This window comes from Balaenoptera physalus (genome assembly GCF_965194825.1).
Source record: "Balaenoptera physalus genome assembly, chromosome: 14".
NCBI lineage: Eukaryota > Metazoa > Chordata > Mammalia > Artiodactyla > Balaenopteridae > Balaenoptera > Balaenoptera physalus.
In genome coordinates, this window is record NC_138893.1 from 62124624 (window position 1) to 62148288 (window position 23665).

Sequence of the window (23665 nt, forward strand, 5' to 3'; positions counted from 1 at the left end):
AATTCGTAGCATTTGCTTTCTCCCAGATATTATTGTGGTTCCTTGATGGTAGAGAACACACCTGATTCCTCTCTATGTTCCTTGGGGTTTAACATAAGGCCAACCACACACTTGGTTACTAATACATTCATATTGATTGAATGAATGGAGCAACCGCCATCTCTCCTTGCCCTCATCCATTCTGCTCTGGTCACGCTGACTATCCAGTCTCTGAACACACTGCACTCCTTCCCGTCTCCATACCTTTGCTACGAATGTCTTTTCTACAGTCATCCCCTTGCCAAGTTCCTACTCATCTTTTTTTTTTTTTTTTAATAGATCTTTATTGGAGTACAATTGCTTCACAATACTGTGTTAGTTTCTGCTGTACAACAAAGTGAAACAGCTATATGTATACATATATCCCCATGTCCCCTCCCTCTTGACTTACTCATCTTTTGAGACCCAGCTCAAATGTCACATCGTCTGTGAAGCATTTTTCAAGGGTGAGATGATGCCTCATGCATCTCTATGTCCCCAGTGTCCGGCACAGAGTCAGAGTTAACTAAATGTATATTGAATGAGCGATTGAATGAACAGAAGGGACAGAGCCTGCATCCCATAGCAGGTAAGAACATGGGCTTATGGTCTGACAAACCTGGATTCATAGTCCTGCTTCTTGACTTACAACTCTGTGACCTTGGTCATGTTACTTCATCTGTCTGAGCCTTTGTTTCCTTGGTTTGAAATGAGGATAAGGAAAGCATCTGACTCAAAGGGTTCTTGTGAGAATAAAAGGAGAACCTATGTATAAAGTTTTTCACCCAATAAGTACTAAATGATAGTCTAACGTTGATAGAATTGTTCTGTGGGTTTCCTCTGATTGCACTGGAGAGGTTGCATCTGGCTGACCTCAGTGTGACCATGTTGGAAGTATTTTGGTTGGAGAGCTTTGGAACTGTCATGGCCACCACCTCATTTTCCTTCCAAACTAAATGGAATAAAACTACAAAAAAGCAGATTTCAACTGACTGGAAAATACTAGTTGACTAGAATATCCCTTGGCACTTGAATGTTAGGAGAAAGAGAAAAACCACAAAAAATAAATGAATATAAGGGTTTTAAAGCATATAGAAACCTTGCAAGTAACTTCTAGGGAATGACCTTAGAACTGCCTTTAATCCAAACTTCTGTACCTTTGCACAGTGGCAAATACACACCTTGGGGGCTGCATGCAGCCTATAGACTGGTGATTTGGTCTAACACTATTAAAAAAAAAAATTGAAATGGATGAAGGCAGTCAAAAAGTACTACAAACTTCCACTTATAAGTACTAGGGTTATAATGTACAACATGATAAATATAATCAGTACTGCTCTATATTATGTATGAAAGCTCTTGGGTAAATCATAAGAGTTCTTATCACAAAAATTTTTTCCTTACTTTAATTTTGTATCTGTGTGAGAGGACGGATGTTCACTAAACGTATTGTGATAATCATTTCATGACGTACGTAAGTCAAATCACGCTGTACACCTTAAACTTACACAGTGCTGTATGTCAGTTATCTCAATAAAATTGAAGGAAAAATTTTTCAATGGATGTCAGCATAACAAAAAACAATTATGGAAAATTCCAAATATATGCCAGTTTAGAGTGATTAGTCTAATGAATCTCCATGGAACAATTATCCATCTTCAGTAATTAGCAATCCTCTGCCATTCTGTTTCATCCCTCCTCTCCTTTTTGTTTGTTTGTTTTGCTAGAGTATTTAAAAGCACAAATACCAGATATCATTTTATTCATGAATATTTCAGTGTGTATCTCTACCAGATAAAAACTTAGACAAATATAACTACAGTCCATTATCACAATCAACAAAATTCAAAATAATTTCTTAATATGATCTAAAACCTAGTCTGTGTTCAGTTTTCCCTGATTGTATCAACAGTCTTTTTCCAGTTGTTTTGAGTCAGAATCCAAACACAGTCCACGGACTACATTTGTTGGCTTTGTGTCTTAAGTCTCTTAACTTGTAACTGTTCTTCTCCTTTGTTTCCATGCCATTTACTTCTTTAAGAATTTTTAAATCAATAGATTTTCCCAAAACCATGGATTTGTGGAAGATCTGGCAGCAGTGGCTTATGCTCCCATCAGGCAGCGTTTGGCCGCAGCCCAGTAGAGGCTGTGGTCCTTAGACTATGCAAGTGCCTCCGCAATTCAGTCCCTACTGTACCAACCAGCTTAACTCCTATGTTGCCTAGCCAGCCCCCGTGGGTGTTGTGCTGGCCACCTCTGACCTACGTATACATCTGTTGGGTAACGAGAACTGAATACTGAATGATGACTTGAAGTCCCAAAACATCTCTAGTCATTAAGTCAATGTTCAGTTTTGTGTACCATATTACTTAGGTAGAAATGTTTTAAAAGCTTTCAGCAAAGAAAAATCAACAAAAGATTTTTAAAAATCCTACATTAGCTTGAAATTTTATTGATTGACATCTCTCTTTTCTTGAGTATTCTTGCTAATCTGCTTTACAGCCTTCTCTCTTGTAAACACCTTTTTCACCTGTGTCGAGGTTTGATCCTACAAAGGCCACTGAACAAGGTGTCACAAGACCCAAACTTTAGCCTTGGTCCTCTATGACAAGTGGGCTTCCATATTGCTTCTCCGAGACACCTTGTGGGGCGCAGGTAATACCAGCCTGTCTTTCAGGGTTGTTGTGAAATTCAAATGAGATAACAGATGTGAAATTAACTTGTGAACTCTATAGCTCTACACTTAAACAAGGTATTACTATGCATAAGGATATACTGAATTATGCATAACATCCTCTTTCACACCCCTGTGCATTTATTCTGCTGTTCTTTCTCTCTGGAATGGCTTTAAGAATTAATTGCTAGTCATCTGTGGTCCCCAAACACTTTATGCCTCCTTATTTATAACATTTGTCACACTGTATCAAAGCCATTTGTTTACATCTTTGTCTTCCGCAAGATTCTAGAGTAAATTGCAATTTATTCAGTGCTCGGCACATAGCTGACTCTCAGTAAATGTGTACTGAATTGGATAGGATTGATTTGAATAATTATTATGTGTGTACCTGTCTTGAAGGATAAAGTCTATGTCGATACAATTATTTAGGTATATCACCTGGTAACTAACCAGTACTGGCTCTTGTTAAAAGCTTATGATGAAGATGACAATGATGAAATATTTTTAATTTAAGTAAGTGGTCAGACTTCTTGAGTATATTATTAGTAATTTAGGTTTCATTAACAGTGAAAGAACCTAAATGTTTTGATAGAATGCCTATCATCAAAATAATTTTTTTTTTTTTTTTTTTTTTTTACAGCTGGAGAAAACTTAAGCTCCTAGTCATCATTTTTCACCCCAGTTATCTGGTTCTCTTCATTAACTTAGGGCTTCCTGTTCTTTTACAGCTGGTTTGCCGTCCACCCAGTCAGCATGAACAATAGCAATCATCTTGTAAATAGCGACAATGTGGGCTATGCTTCTTACCTTTTTGAGCAAGAGAAGAACAAAGGATATCTACCTGGAGAGGTGAGAATTTATGTCATTGAAAGCTTCATCTTAATTCATTGAGTATCATCATTCATTCAGTGTTCAGAATAGCTGATTCAAATCTTCAGAGGAAAGTGTCATCTTGGATGCCACATACTGACATGCTTGGATAGAAAGAATTCTCCATCCTCCCTAAGAAAAATTTTAAATGACTGTTAGCTTTGTGTCAAATACTACTGATGTGATGACTTCATAAAGTTACAATTAGTTGGATAAGGAAGGGCAAATTAATATATAATAGTTTTTGCCATATATAATTTTTGATTAACTTGGAAATATGATAAACTGTGTTGTGTTTATATCTCTTGTTTTCAGAGATATAAAATTATTAAGCACCTTCTTAATGGTATAGGAATCTGAATGAGGACAGGGAATGAGTCCTTTTCTGTGGTCCAGACTTCCCTCTTAATTTCCTTTCAAGGAATTTCTACTTTCCTGCAATATGGCCTAAGTCAGAGACAACCCTAATCCATTAGACTTGTCTTTGTAACTTTGAAATTCAGTGAGTGATGGGATCAGAGTTGGGGGTGTCCAGGAACCCAGTCCATGTACTCCAGGAAACTCGTCAGCTTTGTGTAAATTACTGACTGCAGATATTTGGTGAGGAAGGACCCTGCTCTGCTTGACCCCAGCATCTAACCCCTAATTGCAGAAGAATATATGATGGGATGAGAACCCCAGGCCCTTGCCTAGAATAAGTGTTCTGTTACAAAGATATTGGGTTGGCCAAAAAGTTCGTTCAGGTTTTTCTGTGTGATGTTATGGGAATATTAGCCCGTGAACATCTGGTCTGATTTTTTAGCTACTTTGTTGACAAATCTCTATTTTTTTCATTTTAGCCTGTGTTTTAGGGAAAAGAAAGGAGTTTCCCATTATCTTTTTAGTATATAAAAAAGACACATAATCTCCTATACTTGATTATCTCTTTCCCTAAGAAAATTTAAGAATTTAAGGTAGAATGGTAGACCAGTTGGTTGAGGTTAAGGTCTTGCCCTACTCTAAAAGGTTTTGTGTTGTTATTTCAGGTTGAAGAGATAGAGAAAATATACACAGAGGGCACGTCTGGGTGGTGGAGGCTATATTTAGGTTCAGTTGTGCAACAGAAAAATCCGGATTGGCTCTTCACTTTTTAAGCCAATAGGCTATTTATTTTTAAAGGGAAAATGGATCTCTGAGCTCCAGGTACAACACCAGACACTAGGTTGATGGGTCAGCATTTTATAACTCGTTGCACACTATTTCTTGTCAAAATGTTGCTGTTTGAGACACAAATTTGAAACTCTCCTACTTGAAATAGCTTTATTGATAACTGGAATATCACGAGTAATGACACGTATGCTGACTGCAATGTGAGCCTTTTCAGAAATAAAAATTTCTCTCAGAATATTGTACATCCTCCTTTTGTCGTATGCAAACGATTTTGAATAGTTCACCAGAGTGGGTTGAATGTTTGCCTTTTTAATGAACTCATTGTGGTAAATAAGAAAGAATAGACCTTTCTCACCTTCGGAGATGGCCCACACTCTGTCTGTGGAATGTGCTTCTCTCTAAATAAATCCACTTCTTACCTATCACTTTGTCTCTCACTGAATTCTTTCTGTGATGAGACATCAAGAACCTGAGCTTCATTAAGTCCTGAAACCAGTTGTTCTACAGGAACTGAGACCCCCACTCAGGTGGAGGATGGCGGCTACCTGCTGAGCACAAGCACTAGACCACAGACTGTTTGGAACCGGAAAGTTGATGATGAAGATTCCTAAAACACCACACTTACTTCACAACGTATCAATGAGAAGAAAGTCATGAATCCTGCAGCCTTCACCCCCAAATGTTTCCTTTAAAAATGCTCCCCTGAAAGCCATTGGGGAGTTTGGGTCTTTTGAGCATTAGCTGCCTGTTCTTCTTGCTTGGCACTGAAATAAACCTTTCTCTGCTCCCCCCCCACCAAAAAAAGAAAGAATAAAAGGCAACTGGATGTTTCTTTTGGCAGGGACCGTATGTAGCAGCATTTGCTTCATCGAACCTGGGAGATGTGTCCCCCAATATTCTTGGCCCGCATTGCATCAACACGGGAGAGTCTTGTGATAATGCCAATAGCACTTGTCCCATTGGTGGGGTAGGTAATGATGACATGAAATCTGTTTTTGCATCTCAAGTACATTTTACGTTTAACTATTCAACATTCATTTACAATTATGTTCTCCTTAAGTATACTCTGGCCTACTTACTGCTAGCATTTGCTCTTCTCAAAAACACCTACTAAATTTTGATTGGGTAAAATTGTAGTTTTCCATTTGATTGTCAGATTTTTTGAATGGTAAGACAATTTAGTAAATGTCAGAGATTAAATATCCTTCCCCAAAATTGGACAGCCTGAAACATTTTTCCTTGGCATTTCTGAAGTCACAATTTAGTACAAAAACTGCCTGCCTGAGACATTTCTCAGTGATTATAAAGTCTATAGGGTTTTCTAAAAATACAAGGTCAAAATTCTTTTTCCTTTCTTATAAATTACAAACAAACAAAACAATCTTGGTGTAAAAACTCAAACCACATGGGAAGCATAAAGAGCAGTAAAAAGTGAAAGTCCCTGTTCACCTCCTTCCCCTCTACCCTCTCTCTTTCCCCAAAGTTACCACTCTCACACCTCTTCATGTGTTTATTCGTTCATGAACAACATTTTATAACTTATTTATTGATTTTTTTATTGGTATAGGATTTGAGTTTTCTACGTAATTTGTCTTAAAAAAATCTCTTTGTGACTATATACAATTCTATGTGATAAGTTTTAAAGGCAACAAGTAAGGCTGTCCTCCCATCTTCATTTAGATTTTTGCAACTTTGACATGAGCAGCAGATTCTAGCTTCTAGGTTCTTATTCTTTGCAACTTTGACATGAGCAGCAGATTCTAGCTTCTAGGTTCTTATTCTTATTTATAGAGTATTTCACCTGTGATATTGCTTTTATTAAACACTATTTCTGGGCTATTTATTTTATCCCAGTCGACCCCACTCAATGAGAAATATAGTTTTAACAATTATACTTTTCCATTGTATATTACTATTTTTATATAGAAAGTCTTCATACACCAGAAACTAACATAACATTGTAAATCAACTACACTTCAATGAAAAAAGTCTTTGTTACTGTTCACTTCCAAAATTTTTACACACCATTAATTCACATTAGATTTGAGGATTACTTGTTAAATTCCAAAATTCACAGATGAAATGGTTAAATAAATTATAATACTTATTTGCAATAGAATATTATGCATCAACCTCATGTCTTATGTTGGAATACTTAATGTGGGAAAGAGCCCATAATACTAAGGAATTCAGGGTTTAGTATTGCATATTCATCATGACTGCAGTTTTGAGAATAAATGTGTCATAGTAAAAAGACAAAATGAAACACACTGATATGTTAACCATGATTTTCTCTTTTTGGCACTATTATAGGCAGTTTTCTATTTTTTGTTCATTATTTTAATTCTATTTATACTTTTTAATACTTATTCTACAATAAGTATAGTTTACTTTATAATCAGCAAAAATTACAGCAAAATCATACCCCCTTCCACAACACAATTCAGTTTCTCTTTGTTTCCCTTCGTGTTGGATTAGCTTCCCTCATGTCTGCAAGATGCCAGTCATCAGTGAGGAAGGTGTGTGCTTTTTTCTCTCATACCCAGTAGGAGAGAGAGAGAGCCTCTCTTCCAACCACGGAATAAGAATTCTTTTTAGTCTGACTGTCAGTTTATGTCACATGTCCATCCCTGGACCAAAACAGTTGCTGGAGAAATGGTATGTGTTGATTGGCTTAAGCTGGGTTCCTGACCAATCTTTGGCAAAGCCTAGGGAATTTCCACGATCGCCTTAGACTTATTTGGAATGAGGAATGGGATCACTGCGAGGAGAGAGATGGCTTTCTGAACAAAATCAGAATACGCTTGAGCAAAAGAGGGAAATGGACAAATGTTGCCGTGTCTTCTGCTTTAATGCGGTTTCTTTAAAAACAAGTTTTTAAATTTAGAAAATAGCTTTAATGTTTTTTAGAAAAATGATATATGGTTGTTAAAAATACACACAATATTGAAAAGTTCAGAAAATAAAACTTATGTCAAGGAGCACCCCTTCATCCCACAATTAACCTGTGAAAATCTTAATAAACGTCCTTCCAGACAACTTTTTATGCACCTGTACACATATATATGTACAATTTTACATAGATGGGATCATATTGTAATGTTGTTCTATACCCTGCTTCCTTATTTCCAGTAAATATAATTTAAAACATTATTTAAACTAACTTTGTAATTTTTAATTTTAAGTACTATAATTTGGTTAACCAATCCCCTACTGATGAGTATTTTCTTTCCTTTCCTGCTTTTCTCCTCACACCCTCTCTCCCTTCTTATTTTCTTCCTTCATATAAGCATGCTATGGTCACTATGCTTGTCATATATTTTTTCACATGTGTGAGTTTCACCTTAGGACAAATCCTTAAAAGTGAGTTTGTTCTTTTTTTTCAAAGCACCTCTAATATACTCTACACATTGCTCAAATACTCTCAATCACGTTTCTACCCACAGTGCATGAGTGACACTTTCCCCAAACTCTCCCCACCAGCAGGTTTGTCAATCTTTCAATTTTTTCCAGCACAAATGTGAAGAGTTCTCTCTTCATAGTTTAAATTTATATTCAATTATTCATTAAGACTGAACATATTATAACGTTGAATGGCCATTTACATTTACATTTTGTGTGTGTGTGTGTGAATTACCTATTTCATCTGTATCCATGGTGTTATCCATTAGGATGCTTTTTTTTTTTTTTTTTGCTTTTATTTTTTTCCAGCTTTATTGGGATATATTGACATCCAACACTGTCTAAGTTTAAGGTATACAATGTGATGATTTTTACTACAAATAAGAGAATACCCAACTCAATATGAATGAATCAAAATGTATTAATAAGGGTATTTTTTTTCTTGCTGACTTTTTAAAGCTCCTAATATATTAAAGTCTTAGTTTGTCATAAACTGTGCAAACTCATCCCTCAACACCCCATTTATCAGTTATCTTTCAGTCTTACTTATGTTTTCCCCCCCCCGATATGGATGTTTAAAATGTTTAAACTGTCAAACTGTGTTCCATATAATTTTTAGAAGGGCCTTTCACATCGTTAGACTTTAGAATATATTCATCCATATTTTCTTTTAATACATTTTGGGTGCCATTTATAATATTTAAGTATCCGATCATTTGCAAATTTTTCTGGTGTAAGAAGTAAAATATAGAGCCAGATGTATTTACTGATTTTTTTCCAGAGGGTCAGCTAGTTGTTCCAATATAATTTTAACTGAGTTTCAATTGAAGGCAATCATGAGCAAGTGCCATAGGAAGGAACCAGCAAAGAGAAAGATGTGCAGCAAATGGAAAGGCCTGGCTTTAGGTAATAGCTCAGATATTAGCTACCTGTATAATCTTCAGTAAATCTAACCCACCTGAGCCTCAGTTTCCTTATTTTTAAAAGTAAGTTTCTAGAATAGATGATTTCTAGCAACATTCATTGCTCTAATTCCGTGAATGATTTTGCTTCTCATAATCTGTAAATTAAGAGAATGCCTCAAAAGATTAAAAAAATCTATTTGCTTAGATTCACTTGTCATTTTCCATTCTTTAAAAGAATTGCTTATTTCACTAAGAACACATCTTGTGTCATTTTGTTCCAGCCTAGCATGTGCATTGCTATGGGACCTGGGCAGGATATGCTTGACAGCACACAAATCATAGGACGGAAAATATATGAGAAAGCAAAGGTAAGCTGTGGGCCCGCTTCTTTCATCTTCATTCAAAGCTATGCTTTAAAATCCACTGACGTTGTTCATCAGGAAGTCCGTAACTGTAAGGAAGACAGCAGGAGCTCAAGCTGCACCAAGGAGTCTGGAAGACTGAATGCTGTTTATTGTCAACCAGGAAGGTTGTTTTCACAAACCACACAGGAACCTCTCTCTGACTGCTTGTGTCTGGCTTCTAATAGGAAGTACATTTAAAAGCGAGTAATCAGGAAACATTCTCTTTCAGCCAGAATGCTTGCTTCAGGCGGTTGGATGATAGATTGTAAAGTTTTCAATTCATGTGGTATGACCAGATATAACCAGACTGACTCAAATTCTCAGAAGTCTCTCAGGCCTTAGCCTGCCAAGTCACCTGACCATTTCTTTCTTTTAAAAAAAAAAAATTAATTAATTTTTGTCTGCGTTGGGTCTTCGTTGCTGCGCGCAGACTTTCTCTAGTTGCAGTGAGCGGAGGCTACTCTTTGTTGCCGTGTGCGGGGTTCTCACTGCGGTGGCTTCTCTTGTGGAGCACGGACTCTAGGTGCACAGGCTTCAGTAGTTGTGGCACACGGGCTCAGTAGTTGTGGCTCGTGAGCTCTAGAGTGCCGGCTCAGTAGTTGTGGCGCACGGGCTTAGTTGCTCCGCGGCATGTGGGATCTTCCCGGACCAGGGCTCGAACCTGTGTCCCCTGCATTGGCAGGCGGATTCTTAACCACTGCACCACCAGGGAAGCCCTACCATTTCTTAACTTTTCCTTCGGTGACAAGGTAAAGCTGAGTGGCACCACTGCCAATTCTTGCAATTTGGATTCAAATTAGTCCCTGGTCTTTTTTGATATGGAAAGATCATCCATCTTACATTTTCCTTTCTTTTTAAAAGATTTTTTGATGAAGAGAGAATCTGGTCTCCAGTGAGCTTACTACAAGTTACTCTACCCTCCTTCCCCTTCTAAATTTTATCTTCCATTTTGCTTACATATTTTGTATCAGCTCCTATGGAGACATTTCTGATGGAAAAGACAAAAGATAGCTTTGAGCTGAGCCATCTCTGACAAAGATAGTTAAATCTCTTCCTTTTTATAGCTTACCCATACCTTTAGTGAGCATGGGCTTGAGAGAGTGTGTGTGTGTAAATATTTTGTCTCAAGGGTTCTAAAATGTTTCAGGAGCAATTAAGGAAGAACAAAAACATCAGACACCAGCCAACCTAATTGCTGCAGTTTCTTTTTAATTACTGTGGTATTATCAGTGGATTGTTCTAAATTAACAGATTCTATTTAGGGCGTGCACCCCTGACACAATTTGGCGTCAGAAATTTTGTTACCATTCTGAGCCCAGTCGACATAGAGATTTGTCCCACATTCTGGATTCTCTTCTCAGAAAGGCACAACTTCCCTCTTAATGAGGAGACGCAAGCTGCAGCTGGTGTTACTGACAACTTGAGAGTTCCCATGTGGCTGTGGAAACTGACATGTCAATAGAGTAGAAATGCGTTAGGTGTCAGGCAAAGGCATCGGTGCTGAAGCAGGGTTTGCCTCTACTGTATGATACAGATCAATACAAACAAACCTTCCTAAATATATTTTGACTCACATTTCCCATAAGATTAAAAAAGCATCAATTGACCATACTGGAAAAAAAAAAAGAACATCCAAAGGTGAACAGTGGGTGGGGGAACAGATGCAGATGAAGTGGGTCCTGAAGACTTTCAAGCCCCCCTTTGGCACCAGCCCTGCCAGAGGACTCAAGGACTGTGAGAGGGAAAACTCCCTGAGAATCCCCGTGGATGCACTCTTGTTCTGGCAAAGAAGGTAATCTGGCCCACCTACTCCTAACCTTAAATTTTCTTGACTATCTTTCTAGTGAGATTAGAGCATTTGTACCATAGCCTGCATCACTGGAATTTCATATTTGTGGGAAATAGACACAGATCAATGGTCTCAGGGCCTTTGGGTTTCTGGGAAGCTACAGGGGGTTTGGTGGAGAGATGCGCATGCTCTGTCTAATCAGACAGCAAAACAAAAGTTGACTGAAAGACTCTTTTCCAAATTGGCACTTCTTAGGTACGATTGCTGGTATTCATTTTAGCTTTTTTGCTTTTAATGGTAAGGTTGTGTGCGTTTTCTAGGAACTGTATGCCTCCGCCTCTCAGGAGGTAACTGGGCCACTGGCTTCGGCTCATCAGTGGGTGAATATGACGGACGTCACCGTCTGGCTCAATTCTACACACACAGTAAGTGTCACTGAGTCACGCTGATTATGCCACAAGGGTAAAGCTCTGGGCTGATGTCATTATTGAATTTCAACTTCTGTTTCTTTTTTTGTTTATGTTTCATTTTTGTTTTGTTTTTTAAATTTTTTCCTTTAGGCAAAAACATGTAAACCAGCCTTGGGCTACAGTTTTGCAGCTGGCACGATTGACGGATTTGGAACCCTCAATTTTATGCAGGGTGAGGTGCAGTCTGCTGTGATTTATGGTTCCAGGTTCTGAACTTCAGGGTTCTGTTTCCTAACAGGGTTTAATGTAACCAATACATTTACTATTTTTATGTTTTAAATTTGCGGGTACGCAGGCTTTCCAGGTTTGTACATGATTTCCCAGGGGTAGGTATCTTTCATAACTTAGCTTTCCACTGATTCAAACAGAATCAGAGATTCTCTTTGCATTTCAATCTATGGAAGAATAGTTTTAAATTGGGCTGGAGCTGGGGTGGAGTTGGAGTGGTGCAGAGCGGGAGTGTCATTGTAACTTCGACAGGATGAGTTGGCCCTTCCATCTGGTTGTTAGTGTCTCTTTCCCAGATTCCTTTACTGGAGCCCAAATTCCTCAGAACAGAAGCTTTTAGGAGCCTAAAGCATGTGGTCCTGGGTCTTCTTCCTGTGTGTATTTCCATGAATTTATAACTGATTATTATAGGTTTTATACTTTTATCCTGATGATCACTGTGATAACATGCACTGGCGAGTAGAGAAAGTTTAAAAAAAATTGAAGAATATCACCTACAGGCAATATTTTGGCTTATTTCATTCTTGTCATATATATATATATATATTTTGGAACCATTAGTTAAATTAATAAATACAGTTGTAATGTGATATAGTTGACATCATCTTTCCTGGTAATGTTTCATCTAGTTTGGTCTAGTGTTCTAAAATAAATAATTTTTAACAGCTTTATTGAGATATAATTCACAAAACATAAAATTCACCCACTTAAAGTGTATCATTCAGTGGTTTTTTAGTATATTCACAGATATGTGCAACCATCACCACAGTCAATTTTAGAACATTTTCATCGCCTCAGAAAGAAACCCTGTACTCTTGAGCTATTACAGCACAGTCTCCTCTCCCAGACCTAAGCAACCACTAATCTCTCTATCTCTATATTTTCCTCGTCTGGACATTTCATATAAATGGAATTGTAAAAAAAAATGTGGCTTTTTGCATTGGCTTCTTTCACTTAGCATCATGTTTTCAAGGTTCATCCAAGTTGTAACATGGATTAGTATTTCATTATTTTGTTTTTCTTTTTAAAAAATTGTTTTATTGAAGTATAGTTGATGTCAATGTTGTGTTAATTTCTGCTGTACAGCAAAGTGATTCATTTATACATATACATACATTCTTTTTCATATTCTTTTCCATTGTGATTTATTACAGGATATTGAATATAGCTCCCTGTGCTATACAGAAGGACCTTGTTGTTTATCCATTCTCTGTATAATAGTTTGCATCTGCTAATCCCAAACTCCCAATCCATCCCTCCCCCACCCCGCATCCCCCTTGGCAACCACAAATTTTGTTCTCTATGTCTGTGAGTCTGTTTTTGTTTTGTAGATAACTTCATTTATGTTATATTATGACTGAATAATATTCCATTGTATGGTTTTACCAGATTTTGTTTATGCATTCCTCAGTTGATGGACATTTGGGTTGTTCTACTTTTGGACTATTAGGAATAATGCTGCTCTAAATATTCATGTCCAGGCTTTTGTGTGAGCATATGATTTCATCTCTCCTCTTTGGTATATGCTTAGAAGTGGAATTGCTGGATCATATGGTAACTCTATGTTTAATCATTTGAGGAACTACCAGACTATTTCCAAATTGTTGCACAATTTTACATTTTCATCAGTAGTTCTGAAGGTTCTGATTTTTCTGCATCCTCACCAATACTTGTTTTTATCTTCCTTTTTGATTCTAGCTACCCCCTGGGTGTGGAGTGGTATCTCATCATGGTTTTGATTTGCATTTCCCTGAAGATTAGTGATATTGAGCATCTTTTCATGTTTATTGGCCATTTGTGTTTCTTCCTTGGAGAAATGTCTGCTCATATATTTTTCTTATTTTTAAATTGGGCTACTTGTCTTCTCATTACTGAGTTGAAAGAGTTCCTTATGGGTCCCATATATGCTCTAGGGATGCCCGCTAGCTGGGCTGCTTGGGTCCTTCTGTTGTGGCGGGCTGACTACTGTGGGTGGTCTCGTAGGCTTGGCTCTACCACCCGCCCTGGGTCTGGTTGGTTGCCAGGCCCTGCCTTGTGCAGAGGCTGCTGGCCACTGCTTGGTGGGGCTGGGTCATGAGGCGGCTGGCTGCAGACCCACAGGTGGCCCCTGAGCTACTGCTAGCTCACTGGTGGGCAGAGCTGGGGTCAAGGAGATCCTGGGCTGGTGTCTTCCCACTGGTGGGTGAAGGTAGGTCCTGGGGCTAGTGCCAGCCCACTGGCAGGAAAAGCTGAGTCCTGGGGTCTGGCTACAGGGCCCGGGGTCCCAGAGCTGGTGTCAGACTGCTGGTGGGTGAGGCTGGTTCTTGACATGGCTGGCTGCAGGGTCCAGGATGTCCTAAAGCTTGTGTTGGCTTGCTGGTGGGCAGGGTCGGAGCCCAGCTAGTCCCAGAGCTGGTGCTGGTCTGCTGATGGGTGGGCTGAGTCTGTAGGCTGCAGGGGTACCGTTGTCCTGAGGCTGGTGTCCGCCTCACTGGTGTGTGGGGCCTCATCCTGCATCCTCTGGTGGGCAGGGTTGTGTCCAGGGGTGGCTGTGGGTTCAGGGGGTGTCTTAAGGCAGCTTGTCTACTGGTGAGTGGGACTGTGTCCCCACCCAGTTAGTTACTTGGCTTGAAATGTCCTAGTACTGGTGCCTGTGGGTTGGTGGGCATGGGCACAGCTGGGTCCTGGAGCTAATAAGCTAGAGGAAGGATCCAAAATAGTATGTGGTAGAATGAGCTCCTAAAAATAGTTGCCACCAGTGTCTGTGTCCCCAGGTGAGCTCCAATTGACCCCTGTCTCTCTGGGAGACTCTCCAAGATTAGCAGGTAGGTCTAACCCAGGCTCCTTTCCAATGATTGTTTCTGAGCTGGGTCTCGGAGCATGTGAGATTTTTGTGTGCATGCTTTATTAGTAGAATCTCCATTTCCCACCGCTCTCTGGGTCTCCCGCAAGTAAGCCCCACTGGCCTTCAAAGCCAAAAGTTCTAGTGGCTCATCTTCCTGGCAGAGGGATGCTGGGCTGGGGACACTGATGTGGGGCTCAATACCTTTGCTCCTTAGGGAGATGCTCTGAAATTGTAATTATTTTCCTGTTGGTGGGTCACCCACCCAGAGGGTATGGGTCTTGACTACCTATCTCACTGTGGTTCCTTCTTTATATCTTTAGTTATAGAAGATCTTTTATGGTAGGTTCTGGTCTTTTTCATCAATAAGTGGTCTGTAAATCATTGTTATTATTTTGGTGTGGCCATGAGAGGAGGTGAGCTCGTGGTCTTTCTACTCCACCATTTTGGCTGATCTCCCTACTGTGGGTTGTGTTTCCACCTTCTTCATTGTGTCCTTTAAAGCACAAAAAGTTTTAATTTTGATGAAATCAAAATGGTCTATTTTTTCTTTTGTGTCTCATGCTTTTGGTGTCATATCTAAGTATCCTTTGCTAAATTTGATGTCATGAAAACCTACCCCTGTTTTCTTCTAGAAGTTTTATGGTTTTAGCTCTTATATTTAGATCTTTGAGCTATTTTGAGTTAGCTTTTATATATGGTAACAATCCAACTTCATTCTTTTCCTTGTGGCTATCCAGTTATTACAGCACCATTTGTTGAAAGGCTATTTTTTTTAACCCATTGAATGGTCTTGGCACACTCGTTGAAAATCAGTTGACCATAGATTCATGGTCTTATTTCTGGATTCCCAATTCTATTCCATTGATCTGTGTTTATTTTTTGTGCTAGTATCACCCTTTAAAAAAAGAAAAATCATTCCTTTTTCATAGCTAAGTAGTATTCCATGGTTCATATCACCCTTTCTTGATTACTATTGCTGTGTAGTAAGTTTTGAAATCAGGATATATGAGTCCTCCTACTTTGTTCTCCTTTTTCAAGATTGTTTTTGCTATTCTGAGTCCTTTGCAATTCTATTTAAATTTTAGAATCAGTTTATCAACTTCTACAAAGAAGTCAGCTGAGATTCTGATTGGAATTGTATTGAATCTGTAGATTAAATTGAGGAGCACTGTAATCTTAACAATTTTAAGTCTTCTGATCCTTGAACATGGATGTTTTCCTATTTATTTAGGGCATGGAGAAAAGCAAGAACCCTCCTATGCTATTAATGTGGTATATCACATTTATTTATTCACATATTTTGAACCATTCTTGCATCCCAGGAATAAATCCCATTGATCATGGTGCATGATCCTTTTAATGTGCTATTGAATTCAGTTTGCTAGTATTTTGCTTGGGATTTTGGCTTCTATATTCATCAGAGATATTGGCCTTTTTTTTCTTCTTCTCATAGTGCCCTTGTATGGCTTTGGTATCAGGGTAATGTTATCATCGTAAAGCGAATTTGAGAGTATTCCCTCCTCCTCAATTTTTGAGAAGAGTTTGAGAAGGACTGGCATTAATTCTTCCTTAAATGTTTGGTTGAATTCACCAGTAAAACGATCTGATCCAAGTCTTTTTTTTAGGAGGTTTCTGATTACTGATTCAATCTTCTTACTTATTATTAGTCTGCTCAAATTTTTCTCTTTATTCATGATTTAGTCTTGGCAGTTTGTATGTTTCTAGGAATTTACCCATTTCTTCTAGGTTATCCAATTTGGTGGTGTATAATTGCTTATAGTCATCTTTTTGTATTTCTGAGGTGTCATTTGTAATGTCTTACCTTTCATTTCTAATTTTTTGAAAATTTTGAGGCTTCTCTCTTTTTTTTCTTAGTTAGTCTAACTAAAGTTTTGTCAATTTTGTGTTTTCAAAAACCAGCTGTTCGTTTTGTGTTTTTTTTCTATTGTTTTTCTGGTCTCTATTTCATTTATTTCTACTCTGATCTTTGTTATTTCCTTTCCTCTGTTAACTTTGTGCTTAGTTTGTTCTTTTTCTAGTTCCTTGAGGTGTAAAGTTAGGTTGTTTTTTTGAGATCTTTCTTAGTTCTTAATGTAGGGGTTTATCACAATAAACTGCACTCCCAGAACTTATTTAGCTCTGTACAGTAAGTTTTTGGTATATTGTATTACCATTTTTGTTTTGTTTGTTTTGAGGTATTTTTGATTTCATTTTGATTTCTTTGACCCATTAGTTGTTCAGGAGTATGTTTTTTAATCTTCACATATCTGTGAATTTTCCAGTTTTCCTGTTACTGATTTCTAGTTTCATGTCTTTGTGGTCGGAAAAGATAGTTGGTATGATTTCAATCTTCTAAATGTGCTGAAGCTTCTTTTGTGACCCTACGTGATCAGTACTGGAGAATGTTTCATGCACACTTGAGAAGAATGTGTTTTCTACTGTCGTTGCATAGAATGTTCCATATATGTCTTTTAGGTCCATTTGGTCTAAGATATGGTTCAAGTCCAATGTTTCCTTGTTGATTTTCTGTGTGGATGATCTAACCACTTTTGAAAGTGGGCCATTGATGTTCCCTACTATTATTATATTGTTATTTATTTCCCAGTGCTTATAAAAGTTATGTTTACATTATACTGTGGTCTATTGAGTGTGTGATAACATTATGTCTTAAAAATGTACATTCCTTAATAAAAAATACTTTTATTGCTAAAAATGGTAGCCATCAGCAGAGTTTTCAGAGAGTCATAATCTTTTTGCTGGTGTAGGGTCTTGCCTTGATGTTGATGGCTGCTGACTGATCAGGGTGGTGGTTGATGAAGGTTGTGGTGACTGTGGCAATTTCTTAAAATAAGACAATGATGAAGTTTTCTGCATTGATTGACTCTTTCACAAGTGATTTCTCTGTAGCGTGCAATGCATTTTATGGTACTTTACCCACAGTGGAACTTCTTTCAAAATTGGAGTCAGTTCTCTCAAACCCTGCCACAGCTTTATCAACTAAGTTTGCATGACATTCTAAATCATTTATTGTCATTTCAGTGGTCTTCAGAGCATCTTCACCAGAAGATTCCACCTTAAGAAATCACTTTCTTTGCTCATTCATAAGCAGCAACTCCACATTTGTGAAAGTTATCATCATGAGATTGCAGCAGTTAAGTCACATCTTTAGGCTTTGCTTTTAATTCTAGTTCTCTTGCTGTTCTCACCACCTCTTCAGTTACTTCCTCAACTGAAGCCTTGAACCCCTCATAGTCATCCATGAGAGCTGAAATAACTTTTTCCAAGCCCTTGTTAATGTTGATATTTTGCCCTCTTTCCATGAACCATGAATGTTCTTTTTTTAAAAAAATTAATTAATTTATTTATTTATGGCCGTGTTGGGTCTTCATTTCTGTGCGAGGGCTTTCTCTAGTTGCGGCAAGTGGGGGCCACTCTTCATTGCGGTGCATGGGCCTCTCATTATCGTGGCCTCTCTTGTTGCGGAGCACAGGCTCCAGACGCGCAGGCTCAGTAATTGTGGCTTACAAGCCTAGTTGCTCCACGGCATGCGGGATCTTCCCAGACCAGGGCTCGAACCCGTGTCCCCTGCATTGGCAGACAGATTCTCAACCACTGCGCCACCAGGGAAGCCCACCATGAATGTTCTTAATGGCATCCAGAATGGTGAATCCTTTCCAGGAAGTTTTCCATTGACTTTTCCAAGATCCATCAGAGGAATCACTGTCCATGGCAGCTATAGCCTTATGAAATGTATTTCTTAAGTAATAAGACTTGAAAGTCAAAAGTACTCCTTGATCCACGGGCTTCAGAATGGGTGTTGTGTTAGCAAGCATAAAAACAACATTAATCTTGTACATCTTCATCAGAGCTCTTGGGTGACCTGTGCATTGTCAGTGAGCAGTAATATTTTGAAAGGAATCTTTTCCTGAGCAGTAGATCTCAACAGTGGTGTTTAAATAGTTAGTAAACCATCTTGTCAACAGACGTGCTGTCATATAGGCTTTGTTGTTCCATTTATAGAGCACAGGCAGAGTAGATTTAGCACAATTCTTAAGAGCCCTAGGATTTTCAGAGTGGTAAATGAGCACTGGGTTCAGCTTAAAGTGACGAGCTATGTTTGTCCCTAACAAGAGAGTCAGCCTGGCATTGACTTCTCCTCTCTAGCTAAGAAAGTCCAAGATGGCATCTTATTCCAGAAGAAGATTGTCTTGCCTACATTGAAAATCTGTTTTTTTTGGTGTAACCACCTTCATTCATTATCTTGGCTTATTCTTCTGGATAACTTTCCACAGCTTTTACATTAGCACTTGCTGCTTCACCTTGAACCTTTATGTTATGGAGATGGCTTCTTTCCCTAAAGCTCATAAACCAACCTCTGCTACCTTCAGAATTTTCTTTTGCAGCTTCCTCACCTCTCTCAACCTTCATAGAATTGAAGAAATTTAGGGCCTTGCTCTGAATTAGGCTTTGGCATAAGGGAATGCTGTGGCTGGTTTGCTCTTCTATCCAGACAAAACATTCTCCATATCAGTAATAAGGCTGTTTCACTTTCTTATCATTTGTGTGTTCACTGGAATAACACTTTTAATTTCCTTCAAGAACTTTTCTTTGCATTCACAACTTGGCTGACTATTTGGTGCAAGAGATCTAGCTTTTGTCATATCATGGCTTTCAACATGTCTTCCTCACTAAGCTTAATCATTTCTAGCTTTTGATTTAAAATGAGAGATGTGCGACTCTACCTTTCACTTGAATACACAGAGGTCATTGTAGGGTTATTAATTGGCCTAATTTCAATATTGTTGTGTCTCAGGGAATAGGGAGGCCTAAGGAGGGACAGCCAGTCGGTGGAGCAGTCAGAACGCATACATTTATCAGTTAAGTTTGCTGTCTTATATGGATGTGGTTTGTAGTGCTGCCAAACTATTACAGTGGTAACATCAAAGATCACTGATCAGAGATCACCATAAGAAATATAACAATAATGAAAAAGTTTGAAATACAGTGAGGATTACTAAAATGTGACACAAAGTCATGAAGTTAGCAATTGCTGTTGGAAAAATGGCACTGATCAACTTGCTTAATGCAGGGTTACCACAAACCCTCAATTTGTAAACAGAACCCCAAACAAACAAACAAAAAACCACAATATCAGCAAAGTGCAAGAAAATGAGGTTTACCTGTTCTTTCATATCTTTTATGGGCTATTAGCATCCTTGCATTTCAGCTTGAAGAACTCCCTTTGGCATTTTGTGTCTCATAATTCATGTAGGCTTTCTTCATTCTTTTTCATTTTTTTTCACTTTAATTGAATAGTTCCTAATGACTTGTTCTGAGTTCACAGATTATTTCTTCTGCTCGATCAAATCTGCTGTTGATGCTCTCTGCTGCATTGTTCATTTCATTCATTGCATTCTTCAGCTCCAGAATTTGTTTGGCTCTTTTTTATGGTTCTGCCTTTCTGTTGAACTCTCATTTTGTTCATAATTATTTTCTTGATTTCGTTAAGTTGTATATTTGTGTTCTCTTGTAGCTTGCTGAACTTCTTTGACACAATTATTTTGAGTTCTTCTTTGACAATTTGTAGATCTCCAATTCTTTGGGTCAGTTATTGGAAAATTATTGTGTTCCTTTTGTGATGTCACGTTTCCTTGATTTTTGTTGTCTCTTGTAGAATTGCATTTGTCTGTGCATTTGATGGATCAGTCACCTCTTCCAGACTTTACAGAATGGTTTTGGTGGGGAAAGGCTTTCATCTGTGGGTGGCTGCAGAGACATTGACTGGGTGACTGTGGTTGTTCCAGCTCCAGGGAAGCCCAAGTGGCATAGTCTCCATGCAGCTCTGTCAGCTTAGGTCATCATTGGTGAAGATTGCATGGGTCCTTAAAGGCCAATGCTAAGGGTATCTGCAGCTGCTGTGAGTGCTGTTGTGATCTTCAGTGGTGAAATCTGCTGGGGACATCCTGACATCTTTTTCTCCCTTGGGGGATGTCATGGCCAAGGGCATCACTTTTGGTGCTATGTTTGGCTTCAGGTACACTCACAGTGGTGGTGGCACTGATGTCTGATATGTGGCATCCATGGAACAGTGACATACCTGAGATCTGGAGCGTGGGTGCTTGTGGAGCAACCATGCCTCCAGGGTCCAGGGCACTGGCTCACCAGCAACTGTGTGCCTGAGGTACGAGCACATGTGGAGCAGCCATGGAGCTGGGGACTAGAACACGTGCATTTGCAGAGGACAGTGGTTCTGGGGTTCAGGTCTACTTGCAGTGGCTCCAGTGCCTGAGATACAGGTACTTGCAGGGCAGCTGCAGGTCTGGAGTTTGGAGCCCAGGAAAACACAGCGTGGTCACAAAGTTGGGGTCTGAAACATGGGCATACATGGAACACCCATGGCTCTGGGGTCAGGGGCATGTACGGGTTTGGGGGTGGGGGACTGACAGCCCTGACTCCAGGACAGTGGAACAGCAGCTCCTCATGAGGGAGGTACAGCAGCACGTCTCTCTCCAGTGATCCACGGTAGCAACCATCATTGGTTACCTCAGTCATACAAGCTGTTGGTGTCTCTTCGGAGCAGGCTTCTGGGGTTTGCACTGACAAACAGGGTCCTCTTTCGTGAAAGCTGTAGAGAGTCTGTTGTAGAGGCTGTTCAGGTTCTCAGTGGCAAGGGTTGCCAGGGTCTTCCACAGAGCAGGCCACCGCAGCAAATGATGGCACCTGTTATGTGGCTGGTACTGATACCTTCTGCCCTTCTTTGTTCCCAGCCTTCTTGAGATGTCTCAGATAAGCCAACCTTCCCAGTGATTCTTTTCACGTGGTTATTCTGTTTTTTTGCTCCACTGTGTTGCTGTAGGTTTTTAATTGGACTCTTGAGCCCTCCTAGGGCTATTTTCTTTTGTGGATAGCTAATTATTGTATTCTGTGGGGGGATGAAAGCTGATATCTTCTACTTTGGTATCTTGCTGAGGTCATCTCCTTTCTTTATAAGGGCATTTAAAGCTATAAATTTCCCTATGGGAACTGCTTTCACTGCATTCTATAAGTTTTGATTTACTGTGTCTTCATTTGCATTCATCTGAAACTGTTTTTATATTTTCTTTTGATTTCTTTTTTGACCATTAGCTATTTATAATCATGTTGCTCAATTTCCACATATTTGTGAGTTTATCAAATTTTCTTCTGTTATTTATTTCTAATTTCATTACATTGTGGTTGAAAACATACTTTGTATTATTTATACTTTAAAACATTTATTGAGGTTTGTTTTATGGCCAGCATATGGTCTATTTTAGATAATGTTCCATATGCACTTGAGAAGAATATATATTATGTTGTTGTTGGATGGAGTCCTTTGTTAGTATCTGTTAGGTCTAGTTGGCTTCTAGTGCTGTTCAAATTTTATACTTCCCTATTGGTCTTCTCACTCGTTTTTCCATCTGTTATTGAAAGTGAGTTATTGAAGTTCCAACTATTATTGTTGATTGTTTCTCCCTTCATTTCTGTCAGTTTTGTTTCATGTATTTTTGTACTCTGTTATTAGGTCCATATATGTTCATAGTTGTTATATTTTCCTAATGGATTATAGAGTCTATGTTCTTAGGTTTTGTAGTTAACATAGCTTTTCCCCAGATTATGGGTGTTACGCTTGATGGTTGTTTTAATTGCTCGTGTGTGTGTGTGTGTGTGTGTGTGTGTGTGTGTGTGTACATAATTAAGTGGAGATTCAAGAGAGGGTCTTTAGAGACCACAAGTCAAACAACTGGTACTTCAAGTTGGAGGTGTTTTTTTTATAGTTTTCAAAATAAGAAAAAGGTGATTCAGTTCATAGACCTACATTTAATTATATCATATTTTTTTATTTGCAAAGTGGTTGAGAAAGATCAATAAAAAAAAAATTAAGGTTGTAGAACATATATATTCTTTTATTCTATCAACCACACTGAGGATCTAATTAAACAATGGCTCCTACTTCAGGATGTACAGGAAATTTTGCCTCTTCTATTATGCAAACTGTTTGGAATCATTGAACAACAACCTTGATAAAATCTCTCAAAGTCCTAAAAGCATTGTTGTACAACATTTGTCAAAATGATGATAATTTTCAGAGGGTTGGAATCATATTAATTATAACATTCCTAATAGGGACAACAGTAGGGGATCCATCTTGGGACAGTATTCGGGATCAGATCCTGGGCAAGCCATCTGAGGAAATCAAAGAATGCCAAAAACCAAAGCCAATCCTTCTTCATACTGGAGAGGTAATACATTTTGATTTTCATGGTGAAATTAATATATCGTTATTTTTACATTTATGAATTATCAGATATGATTAGTAGCTCTGTGTTGAATAGTAGATCTGTGTGTTATTCAGATGTTCCCATATCAAATTTTTAATATTAAAAAATATGGATGCTATAAGTGTAACTCTAAGAAATAAGGGTTATGATTATTAAATACACTGACTTAGATTTTTACATCTATAGTAAATAAATGAAACAATTAGAACAGTGGAAAAGGAAGAATAAGATTAACATTTTTCTTATTCAGGATTTGTTTATGTTGACTCCAGAATAGGAGTGAACACAGAATTCTTTGCAGAGAAAAACATCTCAGGTTATTTTCTCACAACTCAGGCAACATTATTAACTAAAGCAATATTCTTTAAATACTCTTTGGAACATGGATTTTCATATTCATACCAGTGTTCATACTATCATGGATTTTTGATGTAGAAAAAATTTTTAAATAGCGTTTTTTCTAATATTTAATTAAAATTCTCCAGGAAGAAGAAAGAGAGGAAACAAAGGAATAGAGGGAAAGATTCTACTAATCTGAATATGGTAAAGGGTAGATTCTCTTGGAGAAAATCTAAAAAGCAAGGCAAGACTTGCTGACTGAAGATTTAAAGTGCTATTAAAGTAAAAAG

At 38.3% G+C, this 23665-nt stretch overlaps 1 protein-coding gene across 7 annotated transcripts in view; it reads left to right on the forward strand.

The window, feature by feature from the left end:
- The window catches only part of LOC309642300 (putative neutral ceramidase C), an 85331-nt gene that overhangs the window by 31808 nt on the left and 29858 nt on the right, over nucleotides 1–23665 (forward strand). For 6 of the 7 annotated variants that reach the window (XM_082423700.1, XM_082423697.1, XM_082423695.1 and 3 more), the window contains 6 exons: nucleotides 3424–3544; nucleotides 5556–5681; nucleotides 9303–9389; nucleotides 11535–11639; nucleotides 11775–11856; nucleotides 22882–22997. In XM_082423700.1, coding sequence (XP_082279826.1) covers nucleotides 3424–3544; nucleotides 5556–5681; nucleotides 9303–9389; nucleotides 11535–11639; nucleotides 11775–11856; nucleotides 22882–22997 — 637 coding nt within the window. The remainder of the gene's footprint in view (nucleotides 1–3423; nucleotides 3545–5555; nucleotides 5682–9302; nucleotides 9390–11534; nucleotides 11640–11774; nucleotides 11857–22881; nucleotides 22998–23665) is intronic. The other variant, XM_082423699.1, reaches the window with a different exon arrangement.